We start from the raw sequence: 25162 nt of genomic DNA, 5'->3' as shown, positions 1-25162 counted from the left end.
AAAAGGGTGACACTAGACCCACGACCATTTCGGCTTTTCGTTGGAATTAGGTAACAAATAGATGGAGGGTGGTCCTCAAGTGCTACAGAGTATGTGGTCGCTATCGCCTCAGCCGACGATATCGTTTATCTCGCTTATCAAGTCGGTTTTTACGGGATCGTCATTTTCGACCCAGACAACATTTCCATACTACTGCTTTGGACCTTTATTTGCATCATCGTCTAATTTTGCGGCGTGTTGGTTTTGTGTTCTATCTCAAGCTGCACGTCAATCACAAAGAACTGTCGAAGTCAATGTAACAAACCATACATTCGGAGCAGTAGTATAACAACCACCATTATCCTCTGCATGAAAAAGGAGAGCCCAACCCTGGTGTTTTGCGCAGGATCACCAACACTTTTCCGTGAGGGTGTAAGCACATTTCGAAGACAGAAAAAAGGCTGCGGTGGCGCAAAGAGACCATCCTCGGCAACTTCCTGATCTGGATACTCAGCATGGGCACCCTGGCAAATATCGCCTTTGGCAGCATGGTTTTTTTTTCTAATCTGTTTTTCTTCAATGTCTCCCTACGGAGTAGGACGTTTTGCTGAACGTGGGACGATATTTTATCAGCGCACTCACTGGCTTGCCGTGGCATAGCGAGGCTTGAGTCGTTAGGTTTTGATGTGTACCTTTCTCGCACAGGACAAAAGATACGACGACCAACAGACCCCTGTGGATGGCATGGAGTCAATACTGCTCGAAGATGTGTACTGTTGGCACCAAAAAGAGCTTAGGCATTAACAGGCCGAGGCTGATATAACAGTGAAAAAAAAGTTAAGTCTGATGTCTACTCGGCCGAACGATAACCTGCAGCCAGCCTATCATAAGTTCAATTCAATATGCAAAGCGCATTGCTAGAAGACTAAGACTTTTTTGAGCCATTTATTGACTTCACGTGTGCGTATTCCAAATCAAGGCTGATCGCAGCCCAAATGAGAGAACGCAATGCGGCGCACTCCAGCACAAAACCAAGCGTCGAAAAGTTGAGGCTTGAGGGCATGAATCTACGTAGTAAACTCCAAGTCGAGTTAGTTTGACATGCTTGAGCGGGGTGGTATAGCAAGTGGATAACCCGTGGAGATCGATCCAATGCGGGACGGGGAGAATACCGTTCGTTGGAAAATCGCATCTTTTTTGGCCGGTGTTCCCTCGGGGCCCAGTGAAATTGAGACGAGGCTAACTAACTAATCAAGTTAGCCAAGACCAGAGTCCGCGCGGTTGCCTGCCAAGCTGGGTAAGTGTTAAGTGGTGTGTCTACTGACTAGGAAAGGGGCCCAGTGACAGGCAATTATGAGTAATGTAGAAAAGAGAAGAAGAAAAAGAAGGTCGAAAAAAAAAAAAAAAAAAAAAAAAAAAAAAAAAAAAAAAAAAAAAAAAAAAAAAAAAAAAAAAAAAAAAAAAAAAGGGACCCATTCAATGGTGTCTGAATAAAATGCCCAGCTCATCAAGATAGCTACACTTAGACTTGCCCTAGTAGGTACCTTAGTAGTACCTACCTCAAATACATACCTTACCTACCTACATACTGCCCATCGTATCTCAACATTTCAAAGGATCCAATGCGCATTGAAAATAAAAGTTGCGTATCAAATGAATATATGACAAAACCCCCCTCGAACTCCCAAAATCTCATGGAGTAAATACCGGAAATTACCTGTAACTCGTTACCATAGTTATACGACTTGGAACTTGGTAGCCATCATGCAAAGACTGACGTCTTTTGTGTTTTGGGTTCTCGGTTATTATGACATCCCGTTTCCTGCTTACACCAGTCAAATGGGTGACATCGGGGCGGTCTATTCCTCGATGACTTCTTTCCTGCCTGTTCTGTCATAGTCGGGTCAGTATTTACCCTGCCTTGTTTCTGGTTTTGGGTGATCAAAGCGGGTCCAGTTGGCCCGTTTGGGCAAGAGCGTGTTAGCAGACGGAGCAAGACGAACTGTCCGTGCGACACGTTTTAAAGGTGGTTTGCTGCATGCCTACCCTGTCCCTCGGCGCCATTCGCCGACCCCACCTTGCACAAACCAAAAATAAATCAGGCATACGACAAATACGAAAGTTGATCCGATCGAATCCAGAAAGTGACAGAAATTTTGTCCATGAAAGCCATGGTGAAGTTGATGGCAAATTGGCGAGCGAGAATAATGCGATAGATCTTGTTTTGTTTTGATTTTTTGATCTTTTTTTTTTTCTTTTTTTTTTTTTGTTAGACTGCACTTCTTTGTCACTTCAGATGGCAACAACAATCGTAACTTTTGTCTGAAAATAATTGAAACCATTTACTATTTTGCACCACCCTGCTGGGAAACTTTAATACGATAATTAGTTGTACATCTGAATTTAATTTGCGGTTGTCCTACTGTCGTAAGGGGCTGTGCTGATAACTGAGTTTGGAAATCTAGACCACTAACAATGGGTCTGGACAGAGAAGGAGTGAATTCAGATGCTTTTGTCACTCGGTTGGGTCTTCGGCCGAGACAAACGAAATGCACGGTACGTCGAAGGCTATGGATAGGAAAGGTACCTACCTAGGGACGGGTGCTGCGGGGCTGGCTGATTCGCTACAGCGGCCCCGTGCGCCCATCATCTACCAGACAAGGTAAGGGAGGACCAGGACCACCGACAAGCAAATGATGCAGCCAACATCATCCGCACTATGCGGCTGCCCTAGGCTTCCCCCATTGCCTTTCTTTGCGCCTTTTCTTTCCTCACTTGGATTAAGGTACGAAGTACGATACATACGGTAGACTTCATGGTTCGTTCGATACGTTTCTCGCTCTCGTAGACATGAACGTCCCATCAACGCAACCACCACCACTTCACCCACCAACGACTCTCTATCCCTCGCCGCCGCCACAGCAAGCTCAAGCTCAAGCTCAAGCTCCTGCTTCTGCTACTGCTCCTGCCGCTTCTTCACCGGCCTCTGCGGCTGCCTCCGGGCACACGCAGAGCAACACAGGTCAGCAACGCGAGCTCGGCAAAAATGCGCTTCGTCGACCACATCGCAAGTCGAGGTTGGGATGTGTGAACTGCAAAGCTCGAAGGGTCAAGGTACGTAATAATCTATTCTAGATTAATTAGGACCCTCTCTTTCTGTCTGTCACTCTTGATCAGACAAATAATGTGGACTAATAATTTTCCCTGGGCGCCTCCACGTAAACGCGAAATCTCCAGTGCGATGAGAGTCATCCTACTTGTGGTTTTTGCCTGGCCAGGCAATTGACCTGCCAGTATCTTGAACCACCAATACCCGCAGGTCAGCCCCAGCATAATCTGTATGAACATCATCAACAGCAATCAATCTCGCCGCAATCACCAGCCTCACGCGGCATCGTTCCCAAAAATGACCCAAGGCAATCGACTTTTGCGCCTATGGGGTCGGCGTCGGCCACGTCGTCGCCCCCGAATAATTACAGCAACACGATGGGCAATCAACATGATCCCCGTCGAACTTCGGATATCGCCATAGCCATGGCGGCTGTCACCGTTGCTGCAGGGCCTCTTCCACCCCCCAACAGTCCCGGATCCAACTATGGGCGCAATCTGAACATAGATGACCTTGAACTTCTGCTAAACTTTACCAACTCTACTGTCAACTCCATGTCTCGTCATAGTCACATCTTGGACCTTTGGCGGGAGGGTGTGCCGAAGCTGGCTCTCGACCACCCTTTTCTTATGCACGCCATTCTCGCCCTATCAAGCGTCCACCTAGGCCGTTTCCCCGAGGCCGGCCGCCACCGTAGCTCCGATTACTACTTTAGCCAGGCCAAAAACCACTGGTATCAGGCCGAGAAGCTGGTTGGGCCCCTGCTGTCAAGTGGTGTGAACGAGGTCACATGTCACGCCCTGTACATGTTTGCTTTGGTCGCCGCCTTTTTTGCGCTTGCAAGGGGCCCAACCCCCGAAAGTTGGTTACCCATGGGCGGTGGGCCGCACGAGATGAAGAACGAGCATATTCTTGAGTGGTCCGTCCTCACCCGCGCCATCATTCCCGACGACAAGGAGCAGTGGGCGCGACTGGAGCGCGGGCCCGTTGGAGCCCTGGCCTCCCTGACAGTCAAGTGCATGAACATGCTCGCAACCTCCTCGGGGAAGCCAGAGGCGGAGCCTTTTCGCCGGCTGCGCGAGTACATCATGGACAGCGAGTACCGCAACCGCGAGCTGCGCGACCGGTACATCAGAATAATCAACGGCGTATCCCAGTGCTATTCGGTAACTTACGATGACAAGGGCTTTCCGGAGAAGCATGCGCGGGACATGGGCTGGTACTCGTTTGTTGCGGTTGCCGATGATACCAAGTTTCTGGAGCTGCTAAAGAACTTTACGCCGAATGCTCTCATCATATACGCGTACTCAGTCGTCATCGTCAAGGATGTGGACTTTGGCTGGATGACTGAGGGTTGGCCTCATCACACAATGTCTGGTATTTATCGACATCTGGAGCCACAGTACCGTGTTCATTTGTCCTGGCCCATCAAGAAGATTGGGTGGGTTCCTCCGGGGTGAAGCATGCCATGTTGATTTATTTATCTATGTTGCTTCAAAGATGGCGTTACTTTGTGTTCATTTCCGCCATATAAGCTGATATTATCCAGCTGTCTCTTATTCTGGAAGTGTACCTGAGGCTGAGCACCGGGGTTTGGGGCAATTTTTATATTAAGTTTATACCCATGTGTTGATGATGAGATGACTTTCAAGACAACACACACTATACACCCTATTTCTACATAGGTGCCGCTACTTCTTCCAAAAAGTGTGCCTACCTAATTATGTTGACGACTCATTCAACTTGAACCACCTTCACATGGAGATTGACATCTTATTTGTTGTCATAATCGTCGTCATCATCACCATGGAAAAACCTTAGGATGGCGGCGGCAACAACATCGCCATCGTGGTCCAGGTGGGCCGTCTCGGCCGCCCGCTCGGCCGTCTCCCGGTCTTTGCCCTCTATGGCGCCCTGCTCAATCCGCATCTCCATCTCACGCTTCACCATATGCTCATCAAAGGCGAGGTGCGCCTGCACGGTGAACATGCGGCGCGGGATGTAGACGCCCTGGACCTCGGTGTGGGGGCTGCTGCCCCAGACGGCGACTTTGACATTCTCGGCCAACAGGCCGTTGGCGCTCGAGTGCGACGGCGGCGCCACCACGTGGTCCTGGTGCATCTGGTGCAGATACACAGCCTGGTCTTCGGTCTGGAAGAGACGCTGCCCCACGGCAGTCAGGTTGATCTGCGAGTGGCCGAGCTCCCAGTCCTGGGACGGGGACGGCCTGACCTCGGACCCGAGCAGGCGGCACAGTAGCTGGTGGCCAAAGCAGATGCCCGAAAAGCGCATGTCGGGCCTGGTCTCCCAGAGCTCTGTGCGATCAAAGGGGGACGGTTAGCACAAAGATTCGAGATAGATGTTTCCTGTCATTGGTATCTAATCAAGTCTAGAAAGTCGTATTTGAAAAGTCATATTTGAAAAATGCAAGACGCATGCGGAAACACTGACCCTTCAGCAAAGTCATCAGGTCCTTGATCCAGTCGTTGTCGCCATGCGCGTCGTACATGCTGCCCGTCAGCAGCACGGCATGGAACCCTTCAAACTCGGACGCCTTGGGTACCTCGCCTCCCTTGTCGGCCACGACGAACCGAATGTCGGTCTCGATGCCAAGGCGCGGCTTGTGCTCGTCGCCAGCGGCCTTGAAGTGGCGGTGGAGGTTCTCTCCGTACGTCCCCTTCCTCTCTTGTGATTTGGGATGCGGCTCATCCGTCTCGAGGACCATCATGCGTACGACCGGAGGCGAGCTTTCGCCTTCGCCTCCATACTTTGCGGTCGCCGCATTGGAGTCGTCTGCTGTCATGGTTGGATGTGCTGGGTGTGGAAGGGGGAAAGAGGTTGGTTTACGGTAATGACTCCGATATCAGAGTGAATCAAGGTTTAGAAAGAGATGAAGCTGTTGAGCTGGAGAAAGTGGTATAACGGCTAGTACACAGAACAATATAAAAATCTACCATAAATCTTTCACCGTTGAAAAAAGTCTACCTGGGGATGCAGGCCTTTTGAAAAAAAAAAAAAAAAAAGGTACCTGGGATAGATCGACCACGCCACTGTTGCATCCCCCCTAAGTTCCCGAAAATCGGGACGAGCCATGTGGCTTCCATCCAACAATCCCACCTTTTTTTTTCTTCCCGCGTTTATGTCTCTGTTGGAATTCTCCAGACTCTGAGCTCGGCAGTTTGAACAAACTGGCGTGGAGTTTACTTTCTTGGCAATGACGAATGACGAAAGCGCGGCGCCACCACTAAAGGTTCGCCCAGCGGGAGGTCCCACCGCCCTTCGATCGTCGTCGGAAGATTCGGCATAGGGAGTTTTCTACCGTGACAGAAGATTCTACGGTAAGGCTGTTCCCCCTGGGGAAAAAATAAAAATTCGCAAAGCAACATCGGGATTTTTTTTTTCATTTTAATACAAACAACAATGCGGCTCTTGAAGTCGCTATCTTACAACTCTGTCGTCAATTGGAAATGCGGCTTTGATCTGTCGGCATTTTGCGATTACGAATCGTACATACGTTTCCAATCCCAAGGGTCAGTTGCGTCGAAATGACGGATGCCCAGAAAAGCCCAGGTTCCACCAAGTCTGGGGAAAATAAGTCGATAGCAGGTACTTTACGTAAATTCCAAAGTCTTGTTTTCGGCATTCTCCGTAAAACAAGCGCAGATTTTAAGGGGAGAAAAAGTGGCTTGCTTGCGTGCTGATGTAACCCGTCTCAGCGGCTATGTATCGAATTGCTTCTTCAACATGTTGGCGGCTTTTTTTTTTTTTTTTTTTTTTTTTAGGGCAGAATTGGCTGGTGATAATATATCGACCGTTGAGCGCCACCAGCGTGCTTCGTTATTTTTGCAAGCCATTTGGGTGACATGCCACAAGTTCGTTCATCTGTCTGGCAGAAAATATCAGGGAATAAGAGTATTGCGATGTGGGTTGTAAGCCTGATCTTTGAAGTAACTACGACGCAAAATTTTACAAACATGAGTGTGACTGTTGTCACCTGACATCAAGCAAAAATCATTGATCGCATCAGTGGTTTAGTGGTAAAATCCATCGTTGCCATTCCTGGAATCGATTCGATGGGCCCCGTGTTCGATTCACGGCTGATGCATCTTAGTTAACTTTTTTCGCTCTTCTTCACCTTTCCTACCCTCCTTCCTCTTTCCCCTTTTTTTTTTTTTTTTTTTTTTTTTTTTTTTTTTTTTTTTTTTTTTTTTTTTTTTTTTTGTTCGCCGTCGGCTTTGGAAGGAAGCGGACAGTCGTACATTGAAAATCGTCAGATCTATTGCAGCTGCATGGGGACTGTATGACTTGGTGATAGTTAGGTAAGTACCAATGGCGGAAACTTTCACGAGAAGTGAAAAAAGGACACGGCTATGTTTGATCTTCTGTACCTACCCCGTCAGCCAGGATGATGAAGTAGACAGATGCTGGCCAATGCCTTAGACGGTTGGTAGTACTAATACTTTCTTTCACGGCAAAATTATACCCAATTTTCGCTGTTCGACACCTTTTATATCACCTGGGCCGTAAGGGTACTGAAGTACCTGGTTAGTAAATTCTTTCACCGCATACCTACCTAAGTAAGGTACCTACCTAGGTAGGTACTTAACTGACCCACCATTATCTTACCTGGCAGTCTCTTTTCTCTCATCGCTGACGGTAGTTTGTAAACTTTATAGGCAAGTGGCACCCGGGCAGGTCCTTTAGGCCCCTCCTAAATCATATCACTGCAATAATGGAAATTGAGAATCCTCATGGCGAGAAAAGACTAGGTAGGTATCTAGCAGTCGCAGGGAGTACTGCGGTTGCCATAGCCTGTTTTTTTTTTTTTTTTTTTTTTTTTTTTTTTTTTTTTTTTTTTTTTTTTTTTTTTTTTTTTTTTTTTTCAGGACGAAAATCCAATCACCAATACCGTTTACCATCGTCAGCTGGCTGAGGTTCCATTTTTTCATTGTACAATTTTACATTTTCAGTATCAAATAAAGCCGAGCAAGACTTGCCCTGCGCACAACTGACCCAAGCTGTTACATCAGTTTAATATATTTCACTCTCCAGTTCTGCCCTCCATGGAAGAAAAATCATCATCGCCAGAACCACAATCTAGGCCTCGAAGCGATTCCAACCACGCCGTGCCTTCGTCAAGTCCAGAAACCGCGTTAATAGTCAACAACATCTTCGAGCAGCTCGAACACATAGCTAGCGTCATCGCAAATCAGAACCAACAGCCGTCGCCGCCGCAGCCTCGGTCAGCACCAGAAGGGCCAAACGACGATGACATGCTCTTGCCGATGGTATCAACACCGACGACGCCTCGTGGTGATGAGTCCGATGACTATCACGACACCCAACGTAACCGACAAGTTGTCCGACCCCAACCAGACTCCTCAGAACCATACATATTTCGCGCGCTCGAGTACGCCTGCAACGCTTTCAACTGGGCAGTAGACAACTGGCTTTGTCCCAAGCCGCGGCCCAATGAGAACTTGGAAGGCGGCCCGCGTATTGCCATCATTGGGGCTAGGATCACGGGTCTGATGGCTGCGGCGCACCTGACAGGACATGGCTGCAGCGTTGTCATCTTTGAAAAGGGCTCCCAGGAGAAGCTTGGTGGAATCTAGGCGGTGCGTCTCCTGACTTTGTTTTCCTTTTTACGGTGTTTTGACTATAGCGCTGAGCCTGGGTATCACCGTATCACTGACGCTGAATCATCCGCCACTCCGCCGGCAGAGGTTCGCCAATCGTTCAGAGCTCAACAAAACTTCATTGACGCATCGCTTCCACCCGGACCCCGAGAGCTGGCGTAACAAGCCCTTCCCCGACCGGCTGCAAATCGTCAGTTGGGCCAAGGAACTATGGAAGGATCATGGCTTGGAGTCGAGCACGCGGTTCAACACCAGGGTCGCGCGCATCTTCCGTCCCCCGTTCGATAAATATCAGTCGGTCACCCAAGGACTGTCGCCCCTCGGAAGCGGGTGGCACGTCAAAAAATTGGGCCATGGGCTCTTCGACGCTGTCGTAGTCGCCACTGGCGTTTGCGGCAAGCCCTCTACACCAGACCTGTTGGGCAAGGAGATATACGAGGGCATGGTTTGCAACTTTGAAAATGTTACACCGTCAGTAGCTGGATGAATCTCTTTGTCTCAAGCCCAAGTTCTGGCTCATGGATGAAATATTCAACTGACTTGCCGTGCTCACAGCAATGACGTGAAGGGAAAGCGTGTCGTCATTGTCGGAGACGGCTCCCTAGTCATCGACGCTTTCGAGTGGGCCATTAATGAGATGCCCAAAACAGTGACAGTCGTGACCGGTGACCAGGACATCATCATCCCTCCAAGTATGATGGCCAAGATGTTCGGATGGTTAGATCAAAAAGCACGCATGATACTAGATCGTGGAGGTCGTATCAGCCGACCTTTTATCAATCTACTTTTCAGACGCGGACCTACGCTCGCCCTGCCCGACACAATGCTCCAAAGGCCGGGATACTGGTATCATAGGGACCTGAGGGCAATAACTCGTGGCCTAAACTATGCACGCTGCTTTTGGCTGCAGGCACGGAGTGTGCGGTTTTCCGCCTCTGGGTTGCTGGTCGACGAGTCTGGACCCTGCTTAGACGGGGGTCCGGCCGGATCGCACACGGTGGCGGTGCCGGCGGACGTTGTTATCATGGCATCCGGATACGATAGACCAAAGACATACTTCTTGCCGGCTGAGTATCGTGAGTGGCCCTACGAGATGGGCTATTGGTTCGGACAGGTTTTTGCCCCCTGGGATATGTCTGTCTGCGCCCTAAACTGCACTTACCGTCACGGACTGGGCTCGTGGGGCGCCTGGCACACCGGATTCCTTATGCGCATCTTGCTCATGTTTATCAGTCTGCCGGATGCGAGGCCTTCCGAGTCGAAGTTGGCTTGTTTGCAGCTTCGCAGTCGGATCTTGCGCTCGTGGCTTCCTGCAGGGTTTACCGACTATGTCGGCTACCTTGAGATACTTTCTTGGTTCGTGGGAGTCATACTGATCCAACCCTGGCGTTGGGGCTGGATCTTGTTTATTCTATTCGGCATCGAATCCTCCCTAATCAACCTCAACGTACCGAGACAGGCTGTTTCCAGCCTGTTAGTAGACCGCTGAGGAAGTTGGGCTTGCCTAGTTGTTAGTTGGCAACGGCCCATCTACGTCTGCTTATTTTGGAGGGACGCAAGTTATGACTTTGCGCATGTTGAAGCGAGAAAATCCAGGTCCATGAAATCTAAGCCTTGGGAAGTTCTTATTTATTTTTGAAGGCACGACACTTCTTTCGTTAGTGTGCCTTGGGCTGAAGCGCTGCGACTAAAACAGGATGGAAGAGAGGTTAAGTGCAGCTTGACTCTCTAGCACGAAAGTATCAGTTAGGCTGTATACGACAGTGCCTGTATGGTCATACGAGGAAGGTTTATTGTGAATAGGACAAGGCTCAGAATCAGGCTTTGAAAAAGCAGCTGCCAGGTCATATTAGGTCCAACAACAAGGGTATATGGATTATAGCAGGTTACAGAAGAAAATACAAGATCATCGCCCCTTGCCTCTGCTCGTACGGCCAAGCTCTTGCATCTTGGCGCGCTTTTGATACCTCTCTTCGGCACCAGCAACACCACTCCCCCTTGGCCCATCGGTAGTCTCGCCCAGCGACCGCTTGCGGCTCTTCTCGAGCAATGCCCTGGTCCTGGAACCACCCCCATTGTCCTTGGTCTTGACGAGCCTGTTGATACGGTCGACACCCTCTCCAAGACCCCTCCACTCCTCTCCACCAAAGTTCATACGCCCAGCTCCTTGACTGGCGGCCTTGGCACGGTCCTTTTTGCTCTCCTTTGGCAAGCGGACAAAATGCGTCTCCTCGTATGCCTGACGCTCGGCCTCGTCGCGTCGCTCTGCCGCCGTCTTTACGTGACGACCGCGACCGGCAATGTTTGTACCGATGCTGGGCTGAGCGACAGGTGCGGTGGACAGCTCGTCGTTGATAAACTCATCCATGGTGGCAGATTTGAGCGGCCTCTGGCTGCGGTCGGTCCGCTCGCGGCGCTCTACCAGGGTCGGCATCACGGTCGGGGCAATCTTGGGCGGGCGGTAGATGCCATCCTTGTTGATCTTCCCTCTACTGGTGTTCTCGTCCTCGCCGTTGAGTGCGGCGATGGACTTGAGATTCGGTCGGGCATTGCTCAGGTCCGCCGACGTGGACACGCCTCCCTCCTCGAGATCCTCGTCGTCGTCGCTGGACTCGCCATCATCCCCGGACCCAGACTCGGAATCGGAATCTGCGCTCGACACTGCCTTCTTTTTCGACATTCCAGCCTCCTCCGCGGCCTTCTCCTGGCGCTCGGCGTCGTCAATGGCGCGCATCAGCTTCTCAATCTGGTAGCGCAGCTTGTCCTCGAGAGGGCGGACTCCCTTTTCCAAGTAGAGCCGCAGCTCCACGAGCTTCTTGACGACGGCATCGTTCAGCTCCTTTGCGCTCTCCAGGCCATTGGACTTCTTTGCGCTCCGGGTCTTGAGCAGGATTAGAAACACGAGGTTCTGGAGGTAAGACAGCAGGAGCTCATTCTTGAGATCCAGCAGAGAGATGCCCAGAGCCGTGGGTTCAATGCCGGCAAGCTTTGGGGTTACTTCAAATGCGGTATTGAGAGACTGCGTGAGGGATCCCAAAAGGTCCGGCAGACTCTGTGGCGCAGTTTGTGCCATTTTTGGTGTGTAATTGTAGCTTGAGTTTTGAAGGTTTGGTACAAAAGAAAAGAAACCAAACGTACGTCGACTACAGTTTGCTCCGTCTACATTGAAAAATCCCAGTCTGAACTTTTTTTTTTTCCTTTCCCCCTCTCTTATCTTATCAATTGCTTCTCGGCAGTGGTCTCCGAAAAGAATTGGAGCTGTAGTGGGTTAGGGTCCAGTCTGCAAGGACAGGGTTTATTCAAGCGTATCCATACGTCATGCTGCTGCTAATTGCTAACGCAAGGTACCGTGCAGTCAGTCACAGTGAATGCTGTGACTAAGCCAGCCACACGAGCAACAGCCTAGCCTGCCCAAGCTTAGGTGGGTAAAACGTCCAACAAGGGTCAACGTGGCTGCGCAACCACACTTTGAACTCTCATCTTCAGCAAGCGACACTCGACAAGCCCATCTTTTTGACGTGTCCATTGTCACAACATAGCTTACCCACCTTGTACAGGAAGAAGGTTAGCGAGAAACAAGACAACCGTCGGATGAGAAATCCCGGCAAAAGCTCATCGGTATAGACCAATTGTCCGTACGCCCAAAAACACAGGTACCTTTTGTTTCCCTATTTTTCGATGCCTATAGCTATCCAGATAGCTTGCTTCCTTTGATGTAACCCCTGCTCTCTAGGCGACGTTTATGCCAAGCTTGATACGCAAGAGGCTTTCCGCTTCAACCGGCACTGACCGAGCCGCAATCTTTTTTCTTCTACCACAAATATTGTTTTCGTGCAGTAGACGCGCTCTGTCTTGAACCCCTGGTGCTAATACCTAACGATCCAGGTTTTCGTGATCCGACAATCTAAGCCGACCTCGCCATACGATTATCGCGATGCAATTACGAGAAATGGCGCCCTCACCGGCGTTGCTGGCACTGGCTGCCATCTTGACGCCCCAACTAGTATCAGCTTTCTACCTCCCAGGAGTCGCGCCGACATCATACAAACCGGGCGACAAGGTTCCTCTATACGTAAACACCATCAGGCCCGTCGCATCACGGCAGGATTCGATGCTGCATTCGGTCGTCTCTTATGATTACTACCACCCCCTATTCAAGTTCTGCCAGCCCGAAGGTGGTCCGGAGAGTATCGGCGAGAGCTTGGGGAGCATCCTGTTTGGTGATAGGATCATGACCTCCCCCTACGAACTCAACATGGCCAAGAACGAGACTTGCAAAGCAATGTGCAAGGTCACTTACGACGCAGGGTCGGCCAAATTCGTCAACACCAGGATCGAGCAGGGCTACAGCGTTAATTGGTTGGTAGATGGTCTGCCAGCGGGCGAATTGGTGCCAGACCACGGTAGCCTACCGGGCCAGGTTCTTGAGGAGCCTGGGGTCACGTATAACAGCCAAGGCTTTGCCCTGGGTCTGGAGGACTACTCTACGGGTGTCATTGTGTTCAACAACCACCACGATATCTTCATCGACTACCATGCAGTCAACAAGAAGCCGGATCAGCTGCGCGTGGTCGGTGTCAGGGTCATCCCGCGGTCTCTCGACTACCGCGGCAAGCCTGCAGACTGCGGCCAGCACGAGCCCATAATCCTTAACGATGACGGCGAGACACCAGTGCAGTTCTCGTACAGCGTCTACTGGGTCGAGTCGCCGACGGTCTGGGCGACGCGCTGGGACAAGTATCTGCGCGTCTATGACCCCAAGATTCACTGGTTCTCGCTAATCAACTCGACCGTGATTGTGCTCGTGCTCGTGGCCACTGTCATGTCCATTCTCGTGCGTGCCCTGCGCAAGGATATTGCTCGCTACAACCGCCTCGACCAGATCGACCTTGACGACCTGTCAGGCGGTGGCGGAGATTCGCTCGAGGATGGTGTCCAGGAAGATTCTGGTTGGAAGCTGGTACACGGTGACGTCTTCCGTACGCCGTCGCACCCGCTCCTCCTGTCCGTCTTCCTCGGCACCGGCGCGCAGCTCTTTGTCATGGCCGGCTTCACCATCATCTTCGCACTTCTCGGATTCCTATCCCCGTCTTCCCGCGGTTCGCTTGCCACCAGTCTGGTGCTGTCCTACACCGTCCTGGCATCGGTTAGCGGTTACGTTTCGGCTCGTGTTTACAAGTCGTTTGGCGGCGAAAAGTGGAAGGTCAATATGGTTATGACGCCGACGTTGATACCCGGCATCGTCTTCACGACCTTTTTCTTCCTCAACCTCTTCCTCTGGGCCAAGGGGTCATCGGGCGCCGTCCCCTTCACCACCATGCTAGTTATCGTCGCTATCTGGTTCGTCATCTCGGCCCCGCTCTCTGTCGCCGGCTCTTTCCTCGGCTTCCGACACTCAGCCGTCGAACCACCCGTCCGCACCAACCAGATCCCGCGACAGATCCCGGCTGCCAGCACGACGTGGCTCCGACCCATTCCCAGCATGCTTCTGGTCGGCATGCTGCCATTCGTCGTCATCTTTGTTGAGCTCTACTTCATCATGAATTCGATGTGGTTCAGCCGCATATACTACATGTTTGGGTTCCTGTTCCTCTGCTATGGCCTCATGATCGTCACGACCGCCTGCGTCACCATCCTCATGGTCTACTTCCTGCTTTGCGCTGAGAACTACAACTGGCAGTGGCGCTCCTTCATGGCCGCCGGCGCCAGCGCGTTCTTTATCTTTGGCCACGCTATGCTCTACTGGATCAGCCAGTTGTCTCTCGCCGGGCTCGCTGGCAGCGTTGTCTACTTGGGCTACAGCGCACTGCTATCGTTCCTCTTCTTTATCCTCACAGGTAAGCGTTCAGTTTCCTTTGTTCTACTGCTGCTTGTGCCTTTGATAGTTCAGAACAAACCTAACAAAATTTCAATTCTCAGGCACGATTGGTTTCTTCTCCAGCTGGTGGTTCACCCGCAAAATCTACAGCTCTATCAAGATCGACTAAGCGGTCCGCAATTGAAAAACAACACGGTGGAAACTGGTTAAGCGGTAGACACAGGGATCAAAGTTGTTTGTATGATGTATACTGTATAAAGTGCTGATCAGGCTTCTCATCATGTCTCGTTAGCATTTCATGACTTTGTTTTATTTGGCTTTTTATTTATGCTCGTGTGTCTAGATTAGAGAACGAACTATAGGTCCGTTAGTGTAACATTTGGGTTATTGACGGCGAATAACCTAAAAAAAAAAAGTCATGGAATATGATCCGAGGTCTTTCCTTAACTTGGGAGTTTGTGGCAGTCATTGCTAATTCGTTTTCTATTTGCATTGGGCTATAAATATAGATGATATTAATGGTGGCCAAACTACCTGCTGTCGTGAAGTTTCTTTTGGCCTGGCATATTACGATCCGCTCAAACCCATGCGAGGCCTACATACGCGCGCATCAAACCTTCAGTCAGAGTCATCGTCGTCATCGTCATCACCCATAAACTGGAACTGCTTCTTGACGGCGGGGCTCGCCGACGTCGGCGACGCAAGACCCGCGGAAGCTGCAGCACCGGCATCCAAAGCGGTGCTCCCCCTGCGCAGGGCTTCCCTCTGCTCACGCTCTCTTGCCTCGCGGCGGCGCTCCATCTCGGCGCGCGCCTGGGCCTCGCGCTCGGCCATGGCGACACGTTCCGCCTCGGCCAACTCCTCCTCGCGGCGCTTAGCCTCGGCGGCGGCCTCGGCGGCGCGGCGCTCCTCCTCGACCGGGTCGAAACCCTTGATGACGACGCCACGCTCGGCCAGGATTTCGTTGGCCGACAGGGCGCCGATGCGGATCTGATTGTCCTGCGGCCAGGGGATGAAGAGCGTCCCCGTGTGCGGGTTCAGCCAGTTGCTCCAGTCCTGGGGGAGGACGTTGGAGGCGGGTTGCGAAGGGGGCGACGCGGCGGCGCTGGCGGTGGTTGTCTGGGTTTGCTGCTGCGGCTGGGGCGTCAAGGCCGAGGCTGGGGCCGGCGTCGGAGGCGCGGTGCCGTTGGGTGTTGCGGCGGCGGATGGTGCGGCGCTGGAGAGCTGGTTCTGCTGCTGCTGCTGGTCGTCGTCGTTCGGCGGCGGGGCCACGACGCCGTTGGTCACGCCGGCTGGGGGGAGGGTCGTCTTGCTGATGCGGCGGGCGTAGCTGAGGAGCTCGTCGAACGAGATCTCGTTGGGTTGCTTGTCTGGAAAAATGGTGCCCGGGGTGCTGGTCATCTCCTTGCGGGTCGAGGAGAGGGTCACGAGGGTGCCGCGGATCTGGTTGTCGAGGGCGGTCGAGGCGTCACGTAGGTTCTTGATATGGACGTGATTTTCCTGATGTCTTTGGACTGGTTAAGAAAGAAAAAATTATATGAGTTAGTATTGTGAATTTCGAGGGGTAGCTCCCGGAGCTTTGTTGGCATAATGCTCACCTTGAGCCAGCCCATCTTGGAGCTCTTCCTCTGCGGCAATCAGGTCGTTCCCGACCTGTAACGAGGGATTGTATTTCGCAATTGAATCTATCAGAGCGGCAAGAGCCTTCTCGACACGCTCAAAGCGCGCGTCAATGACTGCGTCCATATTCGAGGGGACGCAGCACGGCGGGCGCTCGCTTGTTTCTTGGGGAGGTTTTAGTTTTCTTTATTAGGTGGGACAAATAAACCACGACGAATTATTTGTTCTCAGACGTGATCGCGACTTGGGCTTGGCTTGATATCATGGGTGATGCTCCACTTGAGCTCCCATGCAGATCGACATTATTGGTCAAAACACGCCAAGGTGGATCTTATGCCTGAGGCAGTCACAAATTCTTGATGGTCTGCTGCCGGCTTTACCCGTGGTGCCATGTCCAAGTGCATCATATCAAAGCTTCAATTCGTACAGCATTGCGACTGTGAATCCACGCTACCCATCCATTGAGTTTGCACAACACCACAAAACTCTTCAAGATGCTCTCCGTATGTGTTCACTGCATTTTCCGGCTCATATGTCGAGCGCTATCCTGCCCGCATGGCTTTTGGCCATCCCGACTTGATAAACTTCTAACCTCCAAATTCCCTCCATAGATCCGCATGCCGATGCCCAAGGGCGTCCCTGCCTACAAGAGCAAGTTCGGGCCCAAGTAAGAAATCTCTCCCCGGCGTTCGACTCTCAATTTGTAACTTCGTACTACGTGGTGGTCGCCGAGCAGCCTCACCCGCCCGAAGCGGAACTCGACTTGCGGACTGTACCAGACTCATGACCAGTCGACTGACATCTTCTGCCATTGAAGCTACCACCTCCAGCCCAATGTCCACGGCGTTACTCTCAAGACCATCGCCGGAATGTACGTATATTGGAATTCGACCTCGAGGCTGGTGCTGGCCGCGTGCCCATATCTGGCGGCAGACCTGAAAAGCCCGTTCAACGGGACAGAACGAACTGGACCTGCCAACTACAGCTCGCGTGCTTTCGCTTAACTTTCGTCGGCAATCGCCAGATTTGGGGGGTATGGTGTCGTTGAATTGGAGATATACTGACTAGTTCATTGCAGGGGCTTGAGGGCAGCTGGTTTTGGTGGTGTCGCGCTCGGCGCCGTCATCTTCTTCGCCTCGGGAATTCCCAGGATACAGCAGGACATTCTGGGCGTAAGTTTTTTTATGCAGACCCCCCGTCTAACTTGGGGTGTCTTGTCACGCACGCCCGTCAACCCGAAGAGTTGGTCTTGCTAACGCATTCTTACAGTACATCCCTGGTCTGTCCAAGTACTACGAGAAGGACCTCCCCGCCTCTGACAACGTAAGTTGGCGTCTTTGCGGCTATATTATCGATGCTATCTTGAAAATGGTGTACTAACTGCCACAATCTTAGCCTTTCTAAACTCGACGCGTCTGTTGTGCGTCGCAACAAGGTGGTTTCTGGTGCGGCTTAGACGAGAGCAAAATGTAGGATCTCGGTATTGGTGCAGCATTGTAGACCAAGAACGTTATTGCAATAGAATTTCATTCCGTCGTTTACAGCATGAATCTCATCTCTTTGAATTTCAAACGACGTATTACCTGAGTGTAAAGACGTCAGTCTCTAATCCCTGCTTGCGGCTTTTGGTTTCCTAGAATACTCGGCTACACATATGAAGGTTGCGACGTCCATTCAGGTGGCTCGTCCTTTCAATTTAGTACGCAGAAGTCAGTACTGATGGCCCTACGTCAAGTGATCCGGCCTGCGTTGTGGTTATACATCGTAGAAACCTCACAATGCTGCCTTGGACGCTCCGACTTCAGTGACCAAAAGAAAGTAGTTGATTGGTAGCATTCATCGTGGCGCTCCACCATGCATGTACTTTGTAATAACCTACCTACCCTGAACCTCACATGCTATTTATTTTGCCTTGGACAAATCTGGTCTGTGCGCACTAACCTTCCAGAAGTGAGGTACCGTGTATATCCACTGGTAAGACAAGGTACGCCGAGGTTAGCCGAGCTTTGGCCCTCGCGAGGTAGTGATCAAAAGACACCTCTTTAATGCGTACATGGGACGGCGTGACTTGGTATTGCCGCATTTCAATTCGTCGGAAACACTTTCTTTTTCTCTCAGGACTCAATCTACTCTCATAATTTAGAATAGAAATGTCGACGTTGTTCGTGGCAAAGAGGCAGGCCGCCAGGGCTGCATCTCAGTTGAGATGTTTCAGCTCAACACCCTCGCGCGGAGCTGCAGAGGTCAAGAAGCTCGGAGTTCTAGGCGCCGGGCAGATGGTAGGTCTCGACGTGGCATTGCAACCTGCTTAGTATATTTTTTATTTTTATTTTTTGGAATACTGATGGATCAATTGCATATGTAGGGATTGGGGATTGCCCTTGTGGCTGCAAGAGTTGCACAGGTTCCCGTTACGCTCGTTGATCCGAGTCAAGGAGCATTAGACAAGGGGTTGTCTCTAGCAGGTAGGTTTGTTTCTCTTGCTGCGGTCGGCCACATGGTCCTTTGGATTCTCTATGCATAAAAAGGAAACAGACAAAAAACTCATGCAGACAAACAGACAAGCTCCTCTCCAAGGACATTCAGAAGTCACGCATCAGCCAGGAGGATGCGGACGCCACACGCGGGCGTCTCAGCCCTACCACGTCCATGGACTCCCTGGCCGATGTGGATTTTGTCATTGAGGCGGTGCCTGAGATCCCCAACCTCAAGTACGAGATATTCAGCAAGCTGGCGCAGATCTGCCCCAAGCACGCCATCCTGGCCACCAACACGTCGTCAATCTCCATCACGCGCATCGCGGCGGCCACCACCAAGGACGCGACGGACATGTCGGCCAGCTCGCGGGTCGTGTCGACGCACTTTATGAACCCGGTGCCCGTCATGAAGGGCGTCGAGATCATCAGCGGTCTGCAGACTAGCCAGGAGACGCTGGACGCCGCCGTGGCGTTTTGCAAGGCCATGGGCAAGGTCCCCTCGACGTCGGCCGACTCGCCGGGCTTCCTGGCCAACCGGATCCTGATGCCGTACATCAACGAGGCCGTCATCTGCCTCGAGACAAAGGTCGGCGACCGCGATTCGATCGACGCCATCATGAAGACGGGCACCAACGTGCCCATGGGCCCGCTCCAGCTGGCCGACTTCATCGGGCTCGACACCTGCCTGGCCATCATGAAGGTGCTCCACTCGGAGACTGGCGACTCAAAGTACCGCCCAAGCGTGCTGCTGCAGAAGATGGTTGACGCTGGGTGGCTTGGCAAGAAGAGCGGCAAGGGGTTTTATGATTATTAAAGGGGACGGATCGTATGCCTATCTAAGTTCAGACTGTGTATGAACATGAAATTTTTATTCCTCTTGTTTTTTTTCCTAGATCTGTTTTTGCTATATTGAACTCAGGGTATATCCTTGGACAGCCGATGCAATTTGTCCATTTTGGGGTAGAATGCTGGGAAACGGAACGATATTTCATCCTTCTTTCTCATGAAAGCTCACCAGCAACCATTCCTCCAGTCAACTTGAACAATTCCCAAAACAAGATGCAAGTGGAAATGATTCATTCTGAGTTTCTGCACATCTTGCCTCTTTGCAGTTCCGCCAAGACGCTATGGTCTACTACGGAGCAGACCAAGAAAAAAATAAAGAAAAAAAGAAAAGAAAAAAAAAAACGACTGGGGAAAACGGGGACGAACAAGTGCCTCGAATCGTATTGGCGAATGCGCTTCCCAACTTGCCTAGCTTGAAAGTCGTGGTAAGGATGCTTTTGGTGCGGGGCCCTGCCGCCTCCACAGTGGATTGCCTCCCGAAATCGGTCCCAAGTCAAAAGCTAAACGTGGGGGAATGATGCACTCACTGCAATGCAGGGCTGGCTGGCGGGTTTATGGGTGGCGCCGCGTCAATCCCGCTTGTTTAAATTTTAAAAAAAAAGTTGTTTTTGGATGATTGATTTCCCTCATGGAAAAAAAAAAAAAAAAAAAAAAACTTCAGACCGATACATGAAAAAGCTTGGCTTGACCTGCATAGATTTGAATTGTCTCGAGCGGTGGACAGCATTTATTTATATGACGTTTCTGCATTTTTGTCAGTAAATTTCATGTCAGTTCTATAGAAGATAAACCGCCATATCGGTCACTTTATTTCTTCACAATGTTCCTTTGAATTCCTTTTTATATCTCCTATAAAGCCTCATAGTCCTCCACATCTCTAGTCCCCCGTTGTTAAATATGACATCCCACACGTCATCGCCGGTGACAGGCCACCAGGGCCTCACCCTGCCCACAACCTCAATGCATCACCACCACCAGGAGCGGGATGGGAATGGTGCAAACACGGCGACCCCGACCGCTGGAGACGCGTCACAGTCGCGGTCGTCGAAGGCATTCAGACGATGGGCGTCGTCCCTCCGTAGTAGCCCCTACTTGCATCGAGGCAGCTCTGAGAATGCCGACGAAAGTCGTGGCAGGCCGAAAAACTGGTGGCATATTCATCTCTTCCGCGGCATGGCCAATGACTTGCGCCGCCGGGCACCCTACTACTCGTCCGACTGGAAGGATGCGTGGAACTATCGTGTAGTACCTGCCACCATCTACATGTACTTTGCCAAGTAAGTCTGGCTCCCCAACAGTCAGTCAGTCAGTTAGTCAGTCCCCTTTTCCTTATCTGGTCTGACTTGCCACACAGCATCCTGCCCGCATTGGCCTTCTCTTTCGACATGTTCTCCAAGACAAACATGCAGTATGGCGTCAACGAGGTCCTCTTGGCATCCGTCCTGGGTGCTCTCGTATTTTCCGTCCTCGCCTGCCAGCCGCTTGTCATCGTCGGCGTGACCGGCCCCATCACCGTCTTCAACTATACCGTCTACGACATCATGAAGCCCACCGGTGTCAACTACCTGGCTTTCATGTGCTGGATTGGCTTGTGGTCTCTAGTTCTGCACTGGATTCTTGCCGTCACCAATTCGTGCAACTGGCTTCGCTACGTCACTCGCTTCCCGTGCGACATCTTTGGCTTCTATGTTGCCTTCATCTACCTGCAAAAGGGCATCCAGGTCCTCGAGCCTCTTGGCGAACAGGAACCCTTTTACCTGAGCATCGCCGTGGCGGTCATGTTCTTTGGCGTGGCCTACGTCTGCGACAAGATTGGCCACAGCACCTTGTTCACCCACTCGATCCGCGTCTTCCTCAAGGACTACGGCACGCCCCTCACCGTCATCTTCTTCACGGGATTCGTCCACATCGGCAGGATGCGCCAGGTCGAGCTCGAGGTCCTGCCTACGGGCATCGCCTTCGTCCCGACCATCACATCTCGGTCCTGGCTCGTCGACTTTTGGAACATACCCGTCGCCGACGTCTTCCTCGCCCTACCCTTTGCCGTGCTCCTCACCATCCTCTTCTGGTTCGATCACAATGTCTCATCCCTCATCGCCCAGGGCACCGAGTTCCCGCTCAAGAAGCCCGCCGGCTTCCACTGGGACCTCTTCCTCCTCGGCCTGACGACCGGCATCGCCGGCATCCTGGGCCTGCCCTTCCCCAACGGCCTCATCCCCCAGGCGCCCTTCCACACCGAGTCCCTCTGCGTGTCCGAGATGGTCGCCGACGAGGACGAGGCCGGCGGACAAAAGGGCCACTACAGCCTGCGCCCGACCCACGTCGTCGAACAGCGCGCGTCGAACCTGGTCCAGGGCCTGCTGACGCTCGTCACCATGACGGGACCCCTGCTCTTCGTCCTGCACCTGATCCCGCAGGCCGTGCTGGCGGGGCTCTTCTTCGTCATGGGCGTGCAGGCCCTCGAGGCCAACGGCATCACGGCCAAGATCATCTTCCTGCTGCGCGACGCCTCCCTGACCCCCGCCGGCCACCCGCTCAAGCGCATCCCTCGCCGCGCCGCCCTCTGGAGCTTCGTCGCCGCCGAGCTCGTCGGCTTCGGCGCCACCTTTGCCATCACCCAGTCCGTCGCCGCCGTCGGCTTCCCCGTCTTCATCTTGGCCCTCATCCCCGTCCGCGCCCTGCTGCTGCCGCGCTGGTTCACGCCCCTCGAGCTCTCCCTGCTCGACGGCCCCACCGCCAGCCCCTTCACCATGGAGAGCGTCGGCGGGTCGTACGGCGGTAGCGAGAGCGACGCCACCGGCGCCGTGCCCGATGGCGGTGCTGCGGGTTCTTCTTCCGACGGTGCTGCTCATGCTTCGCTACGCGGCGGAGGTGGAGGCGTGCTCGTGTCACCTACCGTCGACGGCGACGGGCGCAGGAGCGGCGAGGACCTGGCGGAGCGCGGGGCCGCGCCGCCGTCGGCCAGCTCTGCGGTCCACGGCCCGTCCAGGGGCGAGGGCGGCGATGGCTCGATCGAGATGCGTAGGATCGGGGTGAATCGGCGGGCGCAGTCGACTCGGGCTGGGCCGGGTGGGCAGTAGATGTGTTTTTCTTTTCTCTTCTTTTCTCTGTGTATGCAAATAGACTCGGCATTCTTTTATAATCTTACTCATGGGGGGGGNNNGGGGGGGGGAGCAAACCGGTTTTCTTTGCAGGATGGGATACCTGCTCATATAAAGTCATATGAAGGGAGGGGAAGGGAGGTACTTGTGAGGCCTGAGATAGATGACGCGGCCAAATATATACATATATTTGATTAGATTGCTGATGCGTTCTTTTTCTTTTACTCTAGACTCAATCACTCCCCGGAGTTAATAGCTCTGTGTTCAGGTGCCTTTGTTGGTATCCCCCATTTTGACGAGATCAACATGCAGCTCTGTGCGATTCAACAAACCACACCTCTGAAGCTATGCAAGCACACTTTGAGAGCCAAAACCTCGACCCTGTACAAGTCTTACTATTTGGTTTTTGATTAAACAACTCAAGTTATACGATATACCTGATATCTTCACTAGACGCCTCGTCTCTTTCGTCTCTCAGAGCGCTGCAATATTACTGTACATCAGGGGGGATTGCTGAGAACACAACTGCTAGCACTTTGTTTGCGTCATCTTGAAGTAGTAAAAAGTATATATTATCTACCGCTCCGCAGAGCTTCGCTTTTAGTTACATATTTCTGGGTTAAGGGGTACAGATCAGCAGGCGGGGGCTTGGAAGGGGAGGGGGAAAAAAAAGAAAAAGAAAAGAAAAACGCAGAGCCGACCCGCGGTCCGACTCTGGGGTTCACTTTCACTCTCGGGGTCATTCTTCATCGTTTTGCCTTCCTCTTCAGCGGGGGACCTATTCCCTTCTTGTACAGCGAGCCCGGTCTAGATCGGCATTGAACGACCCCCTCAGAAGCATCGTTCTTTCTTCTTCAGAAAAAAGAAAACACTACATTAGCACACCATCTCCTTGCTTATGCTTCCCGGAGCGGGAGGAGGAGGGGGGTCTGGTGCAGGCACTATCTTCCCTCCCCCCCCCCCCCCCCCCCCCCCTCCTTTTCCCCCGCGTCATAGCATTTGGTGAGATTTTCTTTTTGTTCACTTAGAGTATCACGAAGTCTGCACGGTTCCCCTCAACCCCCCTTTTTTTGCAACGTCTTGGGATAGATCCGGTATAGTACCTCCCGAACATAAAATTGATTGCGAGGGTGTGTCCATCATCTCCCGATGAACCGCTGCGAGGTCCGCTACATCCTGTCCCACTGCATGTTGAGTGTTTTCTCTCTCTTCTCCATCTACTGATCTGCTGCCCCATATGGGGAAACAAAACCTGCAGACCAATCTTCCGAGTCCCGACTCGACGAACATGGCCGGGTAAAAGGCAAGACTAAGCTCGGGGAGTGGATTGATCATCTGCCGAAGATGCTTGCGAGGGTACAACAAATAAAGAACCGACACATGATCAAAGCTCAACTGCTTCCTAGATGCGGGTATTTACTGTTGTGATGCTAGAGATTGCTTCTTTCAGAAACACCATGCGGAGTACACTGGGGCTCCGTCGAAGTCAGTCATGCCTACAAGTCCTTGGCTGGCCGAGGCAGTCTTCCTCAATTCACTGTTTTTCCGCGATTTTCCTCCCCTACAAAGCGTTGAGGTGACGGTGATATTAAATAACGTACGCCGGCCACTAAGAATTTGACTACATGGAGGCATAGACCCGTCAGGGTAAGGCAGATAGCCTGGGAGGAGTAGGCTTCCAGGTAAAGCGGTACGCCGGTAGTAGTGAACTCGCCAGAATTTACTTTGATTTGAAGTTAATAATTTTGCGCGGAGGGCCACGGTCACCTGCCTGCTAATGTCCCCATGCTGATAACACACAGTCCTCAAACCAAGATATTGTGACCTCAAGTGCTGTTGGAAACTTCATTTCTGTTTGCCGCCTTCTCAATTTTTATAAAATATCTTGTGGTAATATTGCGTGTATGTGATGACGGCGGACCTGGTCCAATCATCTATCATTGCGATCACTTGGACTGGCTTGGATCTAATTGGCCGCAGCGGAATATTTCATTCCAGTAATGTCACCTTGGAGGGTACCGAACTGGTGTTGCAGCCACGATTCTTGTTTTTTGACCCTGCTGCAATCTTCTCCGACCGGCACTTGCCGGTGGCTGTATGTTCTTGGAGTGTTCACGGGAGGATGGGTTATATGCCGCCAACAAAGATCCAACCCGCGGGACCGGCCCGAGAAAGCCGATCACGACAGAAGAGCGGGTTTACAGGGGGGAGGAATAAATAATACAAATAAAAATATAAAAACAAAAATTGCATCGATAGCCCGTGCGCATCGGGCAGGTCCAGCGTTCCTTGGATGAGCTAATTGTATTTTCCTGACGTTGGAGGCGCAGGTTAAAAGCATGGATATGAAGCCGAATACTGGGTAGGTAATGGACGACCACGGGCCACAGGAAACGGAACAGGACCCTGGGAACCAACAAGACAGTATCCGTGATGCGTGAAACCTAGGATGGAATGTGAACATTTTGATTGATTCGTATCTGCAGACGATCATGGGGTAGTATGGTGTATAGAACATAGAGAGGGGGGTGAAGAACAACTGCACCAGGGTATACGGGTTAGAGATGGCGAAA

At 51.9% G+C, this 25162-nt stretch overlaps 10 protein-coding genes across 10 annotated transcripts; 7 read left to right on the top strand and 3 right to left on the bottom strand.

Moving 5' to 3' along the window:
- Positions 1-61: 61 nt before the first annotated feature.
- Positions 62-783, top strand: PgNI_02445 (uncharacterized protein; the record flags this gene model as incomplete). The annotated part of the gene is made up of 4 exons (XM_031122511.1): positions 62-295; positions 324-403; positions 440-530; positions 685-783. The coding sequence occupies 4 exons, from the start codon at positions 62-64 to the stop codon at positions 781-783; spliced, it is 504 nt and encodes a 167-aa protein (XP_030988128.1).
- A 2046-nt stretch (positions 784-2829) lies between these two features.
- PgNI_02444 (uncharacterized protein) lies at positions 2830-4548 on the top strand (the record flags this gene model as incomplete). The annotated part of the gene is made up of 2 exons (XM_031122510.1): positions 2830-3093; positions 3217-4548. 2 exons carry the CDS (start codon positions 2830-2832, stop codon positions 4546-4548), a joined length of 1596 nt encoding a protein of 531 aa, XP_030988129.1.
- Positions 3942-6023, bottom strand: PgNI_02443 (uncharacterized protein). Its single transcript, XM_031122509.1, has 2 exons — positions 5540-6023; positions 3942-5403 (listed from the first exon to the last, which is right to left on the bottom strand). The coding sequence occupies exons 1-2, from the start codon at positions 5889-5891 to the stop codon at positions 4862-4864; spliced, it is 894 nt and encodes a 297-aa protein (XP_030988134.1). The 5' UTR covers positions 5892-6023; the 3' UTR covers positions 3942-4861.
- Positions 6024-8151: 2128 nt separating this feature from the next.
- Positions 8152-11861, top strand: PgNI_02441 (uncharacterized protein; the record flags this gene model as incomplete). The annotated part of the gene is made up of 3 exons (XM_031122507.1): positions 8152-8692; positions 8754-9198; positions 9283-11861. The coding sequence occupies 3 exons, from the start codon at positions 8152-8154 to the stop codon at positions 10214-10216; spliced, it is 1920 nt and encodes a 639-aa protein (XP_030988132.1). The 3' UTR covers positions 10217-11861.
- PgNI_02442 (uncharacterized protein) lies at positions 10634-11800 on the bottom strand (the record flags this gene model as incomplete). The annotated part of the gene is made up of 1 exon (XM_031122508.1): positions 10634-11800. One exon carries the CDS (start codon positions 11798-11800, stop codon positions 10634-10636), a length of 1167 nt encoding a protein of 388 aa, XP_030988135.1.
- Positions 11862-12220: 359 nt separating the features above from the next.
- On the top strand, positions 12221-15374 carry PgNI_02440 (uncharacterized protein). The gene is made up of 3 exons (XM_031122506.1): positions 12221-12380; positions 12613-14564; positions 14647-15374. Exons 2-3 carry the CDS (start codon positions 12662-12664, stop codon positions 14712-14714), a joined length of 1971 nt encoding a protein of 656 aa, XP_030988133.1. The 5' UTR covers positions 12221-12380; positions 12613-12661; the 3' UTR covers positions 14715-15374.
- Positions 15164-16350, bottom strand: PgNI_02439 (uncharacterized protein; the record flags this gene model as incomplete). The annotated part of the gene is made up of 2 exons (XM_031122505.1): positions 16144-16350; positions 15164-16059 (listed from the first exon to the last, which is right to left on the bottom strand). Exons 1-2 carry the CDS (start codon positions 16289-16291, stop codon positions 15164-15166), a joined length of 1044 nt encoding a protein of 347 aa, XP_030986689.1. The 5' UTR covers positions 16292-16350.
- A 220-nt stretch (positions 16351-16570) lies between these two features.
- On the top strand, positions 16571-17829 carry PgNI_02438 (uncharacterized protein). The gene is made up of 6 exons (XM_031122504.1): positions 16571-16668; positions 16777-16832; positions 16983-17036; positions 17244-17337; positions 17435-17488; positions 17561-17829. Exons 1-6 carry the CDS (start codon positions 16660-16662, stop codon positions 17567-17569), a joined length of 276 nt encoding a protein of 91 aa, XP_030986688.1. The 5' UTR covers positions 16571-16659; the 3' UTR covers positions 17570-17829.
- Positions 17830-18190: 361 nt separating this feature from the next.
- On the top strand, positions 18191-19839 carry PgNI_02437 (uncharacterized protein). The gene is made up of 3 exons (XM_031122503.1): positions 18191-18444; positions 18531-18630; positions 18726-19839. Exons 1-3 carry the CDS (start codon positions 18316-18318, stop codon positions 19454-19456), a joined length of 960 nt encoding a protein of 319 aa, XP_030986684.1. The 5' UTR covers positions 18191-18315; the 3' UTR covers positions 19457-19839.
- Positions 19840-20159: 320 nt separating this feature from the next.
- PgNI_02436 (uncharacterized protein) lies at positions 20160-22568 on the top strand (the record flags this gene model as incomplete). The annotated part of the gene is made up of 2 exons (XM_031122502.1): positions 20160-20765; positions 20843-22568. The coding sequence occupies exons 1-2, from the start codon at positions 20386-20388 to the stop codon at positions 22566-22568; spliced, it is 2106 nt and encodes a 701-aa protein (XP_030986683.1). The 5' UTR covers positions 20160-20385.
- Between the last annotated feature and the right edge of the window lie 2594 nt (positions 22569-25162).

The sequence above is a fragment of the Pyricularia grisea genome (genome assembly GCF_004355905.1).
Source record: "Pyricularia grisea strain NI907 chromosome Unknown Pyricularia_grisea_NI907_Scaffold_1, whole genome shotgun sequence".
NCBI classification, from domain to species: domain Eukaryota; kingdom Fungi; phylum Ascomycota; class Sordariomycetes; order Magnaporthales; family Pyriculariaceae; genus Pyricularia; species Pyricularia grisea.
Note: the sequence above shows the minus strand (reverse complement) of the source record. Positions and strands in the feature narration are given on the sequence as shown.